The sequence below is a fragment of the Cariama cristata genome, unplaced genomic scaffold (assembly GCF_000690535.1).
Source record: "Cariama cristata isolate BGI_N322 unplaced genomic scaffold, ASM69053v1 scaffold32340, whole genome shotgun sequence".
NCBI classification, from domain to species: domain Eukaryota; kingdom Metazoa; phylum Chordata; class Aves; order Cariamiformes; family Cariamidae; genus Cariama; species Cariama cristata.
The window spans coordinates 1-7,017 of NW_009595819.1; the positions used below are offsets into that span (position 1 = coordinate 1).

A 7,017-nucleotide genomic window follows, 5' to 3' on the forward strand; every position below is an offset into this window, starting at 1 on the left:
CAGCTTCTCACCTAGGTGTCCGTAGGGATTTTGCCCGCATGTGCTGCAGGCGTTAGAGGAAGCCATTTAATAGCGTTCCCTGCCCACGTAGTCATCAGCTTGGCAGCGGGGACGGGGCGAGGAAGAGAAGGGAAAGCGCGGTGCCGAGGGCGGTTTGCCCTCCTTGGCTGCACCGGGCTGGAAATCACCGCTGGTGCCAGCCCAAGGGAAACAGCCCCGGCAGTTTTGCTTCCATGCGTCAGCAGGAGCCCAGCACCCTGCGGGAGAGGGAGAGCCCTCGCCGGGAGAAACTCCCCCTCTCCCAAACCTCCCTCTCCCCAGGGAAGCTGCTGGGGCCCCAGGTTGGACTCCTCCAGGGAAAGGAGGTCTGGGGGCTCAGCCCAGCTTCGCCTTGCTCTGGAGACAGGTTGTTCACCCAGGTCCGGCTGAGGAAGCAAAACCTCCTGCGTGGAACCAGTTTGGGAATACCCTGAGATTCCCCCCCCGGGTGTGATTTCACCCTTAGGAGCACCGACCCACCCACCGCTGAGTTCTGCTGGAGCTCCCCCAGATCCATCACACCGGGGATGGGGCAGGCAGAGAGCGCTGGGTGGGCTCCCCACATCCATGACAAGCCAGAGGTCGAACCCCACCGAGTCCAGCTCCCTTATTTACCGCTCCCCTGCCGCAGCCGTCCCCAGGAAGGCAGGGGAAGGGAGCACAACGCCTGTCGTCACCCCGAGGGAGACGATGGGTGGGGTAAGCGGCAGTGGCTGGGTGCCACACGGGAGCCAAAGGGTGCAGCCCCGGGGTAAGCCCCTGCCCACACAGGCCTGTAGCAGGAGAGGGGAGAGGAGGGTGCCAAGGACAGGGCAGGAGGCCAGGTGGGCACCCTCAGCCTGTACAGCACGGGGCAGATGGGCACCCCTGGGGGGGGCGCAGGAGGCCAGGCCCCCTCCTGGGCTACCACCCATCAAGGGAAGGCTCCAGCTCAGCAGAGACGGACCCACTGGCAGGAGTAAGCCAAGGACCAAAGCTGAGACTGGAGGCAAGACTGGTAAGTACCTGCTGTGTGGGTGAACTCCGCAGCCAGTGAGGAGAAAACACCTTCGCTCCAGTCCTTTCTCCACACAGCCGGGTTTTGTGTGTGTGTCCCCGGGGCAGAACGGCACTGGGGAGCGGCAGGCTGGCAGGCGGCGGGCCAGCTCCAGGCAGAGGAGGCAGGGACAGGGGGGTGCGGAGAGGGGCTTGCAGGCCAGCACCTGCAGGGCCACAGCACGGCTCCGGCATCCACACAGGGCGTGGGGCTGAGGGTGTGCACGTTTCCGTACTCCTCCTGCTCCCGCCAGGTCAGCAACAGCTGCTGCTGCGAAGGAGAGGAGCCCCCCGACTCAGGCTAGTTAAAAAACAGGCTTTTATTCTTCATGTGCTGCTCACAGTCACAGCTTGGAGACACTGCTCTTGCCAAAGTTATTATGAAACAAATCAAGTCCCAGACTCAGGCCTCGCTCTTCCCCACCCCCAAGAGAGTCAACATTGTACAAAACTCTATTTACAGGGAAAACAGTCAGAAATGGTGAGTCCAAAAAACCACTCGCAATTCAGAAGAAAACGTTCGAAACCAGTGACGGTTACACTCTCCGCACAGCCGGGCTTCCCAGGGCTGGTGGAAGCCCAGAGCCGCTCGCCACCGACTACCAAAAGGAGCCTGGTACTCCTGAGTCACGCCACAGCTCTTTCCTTTAACCAAAAAGCCGGGAAATTGCTCAACCCACTTGACCCTACAGAGACTCAGCTGGATCTGCGCTACAAGGCCAGCACAAGACACCCTTGGGGTTCCCCATCATAAAAGGGGGGCCAAGGAGATGGGGCTGAGGGTCAGCCTGCACCCTTCCTTGGGCACTTCCCGAGAGGGAATCTCTCTGGCTGGAAGCCAGAATGTCAGGAGCCTTCTCATAAGCAGCAGGATGTGTCGGGAGATCTAATACCCAATACTGCATTTACTGGAGTCACATTACTTTGAAACATAAACCAAGAGGAGTAAACCAGTATTTAAAAAAGGGGGGACAAAAAAAAAAGCGCACACATTCCTCCTGTCCATAGGAGCCCAGCGAGAAGCTCTGCTCCTGCCAGCCGCCGCTCAGAAAGCATAGCGTGTGCGGATGTCTTCCAGCTTCTTGGACACCTCGGGTGGGGTCCGGTCCAGCTCTTCGGCCACATTCTTCTGTTTGTTAGGCTCCATGGAGTTGAACTGCTCACACAGGTCCCCATCGATCACATTCTGGGGGGGGCAAGGAGGAGAGCATTGAACCCACACAACACAGAAGCACTGAACCCTGCCTAAACGGGGGAAAATGGCAACAAACAAGTTTGTTCCCAGGAGCTTCTTAATCCCATCCTGGAAACAAGACCATGCTTGGTGACCTCATCTACTGAATAGCAGCAGTTAGCATCAAATTAATCACTGGCCAGCTTGATTAATGAAGGAGAAATCCAAAAAGCCTGGGTGCAGCTGAAGAATCACACACAAGGGAAGGGAAGACAGATCCGACTTTGGTGCTGGGAAGACTGGGGGAGGCTACAAAATGCAACTGAGGGGCATCTTCAGTCAGAAGTCAGGCATCTTTGAGGCTGCGCATGCTGCAAATCGGCCTCAAGCTCATCAAGAAGAACACCCGCTGCACCTGGACAGCTTCAGCTGCTGGGACAGTTTTCTGACTGATACTACATACGTTACTCTGGTAGTAGTTACCACTTAGTTACTCTGGTCCCTTCTGGTCACAGCATTTAGCAGCTGACAACTTCAAACACAGTTCCTCAAAAGCAGAAATAGGCAGGAACTGCTGTTTGTTACGAGATTTCCCCTTTTCAATGGTGGTGGGGAATTAAAAAAAAGAAAAAAAAAATCTATCCCCAAGGCAACACCCAGTTTGACCTAGCCACGCAAACAGCTACGTAACGACAGAAAAAGGAGATGCTGTGGCAAGTAGAGAAGTGCAGCAGCAGCACCTCTGGGCCTAGGTCTCAAGACCAATCCTCAGAAGGCTCATTACAAGGGTTAAGAAACCAAACCAGACACGGTATAAAGTGCTAAGTACTGCTCTCCTTAGAGTGCTACTCAAGAGCCAGCTTCAGTTCCTGCCCCAGTCACTACACCAGCTACGGTTTACATCGCCCTAGTCTTCCCCACTGAACAGCAACCGCGACTTGCTCCTGCCAGGCCTCGAAAGCAGTTCCGTGTCCCACAGCAAGTCTCCACAGCACCATGACCAGCTGATCCTAAATACTCAGACCTACCTTCACCGGGAAGTAGTAGGAGCGGAAACTGAGATGGTCTCGTCCACAGAGAGGAGGGTGCTCAGACCTTAAGTGCATTTCCACATGCTGGAAGAAGTCGTGATCCTGCGGAGACAAAGAATCGGTAAGAGAAGAGTTTGCTACATGTCAACGTCACCGGCAAGGCAAGATGACACCCATCAGCTGAGTGCTCCTGCGTGGGCTGAAACACTGCCATTACCAGGTTCTGCACACAGCAGCCAAGGTCACGGTTACCCCCTCACTGCTTCCACCCTGGGAGCACCCACAGCAGAGCTCAACGTCCAGCTGTGCCACCTTGGCCAGGATCAGCCTCCCAGGAACCAGAGCATAGAGCAGTTGTGCAGCACAGAGGTGCAGCTCCAAGAGAAAATGTCTTGGCATCCGCTGCTGCGATAGGCCTCCGCAAATGGAGCGGAGAATACCATCTTCAGGACTTTGAAGCATCATTGCCTGATCAATAGAGTTTACAGGCTACACAAAGCACGCCGAAGGAACCATCCTCATAGACACCAAATCACCCAAGAGCTCCTCTGGAGCACGAACAAGATTTAGAACAGTAGTGCAACAAGAAAAGCTCTCAACTCTCCATAGAGCCAAAGCAGGAGGAGTTAACAAGCTCCTTCTCTTCCCCGTTGCATCGGAGCCCGTCCCACAGCCACAGGCCTTCCTGCAGCCCAGGTGTTCACACACTGCAGAGCCCTAGAGTTACCCTCAAGGGATGCAGCACATGAATATGTGTTACCCTCAAGGGATGAGCGCGCAGAAAAGCAGCAACTCTGCAGCATGATGACAGGGCTTGCTTACCTCGTGGGAAGTAAAAGGGACCAAGATTCCTATCCCCCCTGATAAGGTGGTATAAACAAGAGATTCAGAGCCTCCTGGGATCAGCGTGGTCTTCTGTAAGGAAAGCACTGTCTCTCCCACATGATAATTCATAATCACTTCAGCCTGAAAGTCAATGACAGAAGCACATTTTTTTTCTCTTTAGCTTGTATAAAAGCATCAAAAGGCCTGCAAGAATAAAGCAGAATAAATTCGGCCACCTGCTAGTTCTGAAAAACCTTTCGGAAGAGGAAGTGCCTTCCACCTGTGACCAGATGGCAAAACTCAGCATGTTGCTGAATTACCCTCTTGAGCTGGACAAACAGATGCAAGTAATGAGGGAAAGCAGGAAACGAAGAGGAGCATGCTGCTTCAATCAAACATCACTGAATAAGCAGCGGCCATGTTTTCAGAAACGGAATTTGGCTCCCAGTGACAGTGAAAACCGATCACCCACAGCACAGTAGATGAGTAGGAGCAGAAGTGCCAATACATCTCCCAGACAACACCACAGAGGACTTCACAGAAAAGCAGCGTATTCTTTTCCCACAATAACCACGTGCTTCCCACAAAGCATTACCTTCTGCGATGCTCCATTAAGAAGTCCCCTGTCCCAAAGAGCTTTGTTGCCTGTGGGATCCTCATCTACCTCATCGTTGGTGTTGGGAGGCAATCTCACCTGTGTTGAAAAAGGAAGAAAGAGTGCGTCAACAAGGTACCGAGAAGCAGCACATTAATCTCTGGAGAATCCTTGTGGTCTTTGAAAGGTTGCTGTTGTGGACTCTACAAGAATCATTTTACAATTACAGCAAAATCATCCATTTGCCCCTCCAACAAGGCCTTTAGAGTTAAAGGACAACCATGTTGTCAAGATTGATGGCCTATCGCTCAAAAACACGGGCAGGAGCTCATGACTGGCCTCTGTCTGACCTGGCACTTGCAGATCACCCTAGGAGGTACAGTCAAAACAGTTTGAAGGTGGTTCCCGCTACAAAAACAGTTTGATGAATGTGGGGCAGGAAAACTGAAGAGGATTGATTTGTGTGCGTCGGCCAAATCCTGCAGGCGCAGTGTCTGACATTTGCTGAACTCTGCACTCCAAAGCACCCCAGCACGCTTCAGAAAGAGATCAAAGCTCTGGCAGAAAGACCATCTATTCTTTCCTCCTTCCCTGCTGAAATCCAGCCAAGCAGGGAAGTGTCAGCACTGACAAAGCCAACTTCTGAGAGGAAGTGACAGAGAAAGCTAAATGCCAGTAATGAGGTTTAGCCAGGGAAAGTAAGAGTGATAAACCTGACTCAAGTTTTCATGGGCCCTTTCACAGTCACAAGCTTCGTCTCAAGATTTATTCACAGCAAGTTTTGGGGCAATTTCAACACAAGTTATTGAATGCTTCAGAAATGTTTTTTGACCTGCTGATGCTTTAACTTGTTTGCTTTAATTAACAAACTGATAAACTGCAGCCGTCCACTATGACGACGGCTAGTCACCGCGCAAAAACAAGTGAATAGTACAGGGCGTTGTCTCCAGCTAAGAGCAGCTTCTCATTCTTTTAAGACAAATCACGGATGTTTTAAGGAAAAATACATCGTGTCCAAAAAGCCCTGACTTCTCCGAGTCACACTCACCACGCAGATGTTGCCAAACTTGTCTGCTCCAGCCACAGTGTCATAATCCAGGAGAGTTGCTGTCGTGACCCACCGGGGATAAGTGTCATCAGCAAAGATGATGAGCTGGTTCTCATTCCTTTTGTAGCGTACCCAGATGAAACTCTCCTGAACGTCTGAAACAATGACTCTGTGCCCAATGGTTTGGATCCCACAGATGTAGTTGGCAATGTGCTTTTGAGAGAAAAAGGACAAAACCCGAGCGCTTCAAACAGGGAAGTGTAACCCATTAACTCTGCCTTACTCCAACTGAATCACTATTTCCCCCTGTGAACTATGGCTCACTACCCATTTCCCGTTATTTCCTCCAAAACTACTTCCCATTTCTGGCATACTACAGCCCCAATCTAAATACCTAACATCCACCACGCATCATTCTCAGCCTGCTGACTACGAGTAATATCCAGAGAACAAGTGCTGCTGGTGAGCCTATGAACCGAGATGCCAGGGACAGTCCTGCAAGCAGGCGTTGCTTCAGTGTCCCCTCACTACTGTGGTCACAAAAGACCCAGGAAGGAAAGCTTCAATTTTTCATGTGAGTCATATTTTATGAAAAACAAAACAAAACCAAACCAAAACCCTCAACACACAAAAAAATGTTTCCCTGCAAGTTCCCAGCCTGCCTGTGAGCTTGCTGGAGTTCCTTTGCGCAGTAATGAGCAACTGGCACAGGTCCTCCAGCTTGCACGAGAGAGGGAGGAGCAGGCAATTAAGAGTTTGAAAACCATGCGCTGCAGTTTCTTTTCCTGCAGTACCAGAGATGCTCAGCAAGAAGGACCACCTACTTGAAGGAGAAAAATCCCCTTTTCAAGCTTTTGCGGATCTGAAGAGGTGCTCATATGCACCCTCCAACTTCTGTCCCCAGCCTGCTGGTCACCTCACCCAAGGAAACATTTCCAGCACTTGTGGTTCTGTATCTGGGTAAGATCTCTCACATTTGCGGCAGATGGCCAAAGGCATGGTCTGTACAAGCTTCTGAAATTCCCGCACGCGTCCATTAACAGCCTGCGTTGAGCTGGTACTAAAAGGAACGCTACTATCGAACGGCGACGGGACAGCGATGGGTGCTCGGGGTGCAGAGGGGGAGCACCACAGCCCAGTCCAGTCGGAGCTGCCAACAGCACTCCAGATGCACGCACCCAGCACGGCACAGACACAGCTCTGAGGTCCAAGTGCAAAGACACACTCGGGCTGGAGTAGCGCACTTAAACCCTTGTTTCATTCCTGCCGC

At 52.2% G+C, this 7,017-nt stretch overlaps 1 protein-coding gene across 2 annotated transcripts in view; it reads right to left on the reverse strand.

The window, feature by feature from the left end:
* Positions 1-1,837: 1,837 nt before the first annotated feature.
* SF3B3 (splicing factor 3b, subunit 3, 130kDa) overlaps positions 1,838-7,017 on the reverse strand; it is a 28,806-nt gene continuing 23,626 nt past the window's right edge. Inside the window, exons 21-25 of one of the 2 annotated variants that reach the window (XM_009703577.1) lie at positions 5,748-5,960; positions 4,700-4,798; positions 4,102-4,245; positions 3,277-3,381; positions 1,838-2,260 (exon numbers count right to left, since the gene is read on the reverse strand). In XM_009703577.1, the coding sequence (XP_009701879.1) occupies positions 2,120-2,260; positions 3,277-3,381; positions 4,102-4,245; positions 4,700-4,798; positions 5,748-5,960 (702 nt within the window). In that variant the 3' untranslated portion in view covers positions 1,838-2,119. The remainder of the gene's footprint in view (positions 2,261-3,276; positions 3,382-4,101; positions 4,246-4,699; positions 4,799-5,747; positions 5,961-7,017) is intronic. The other variant, XM_009703583.1, reaches the window with a different exon arrangement.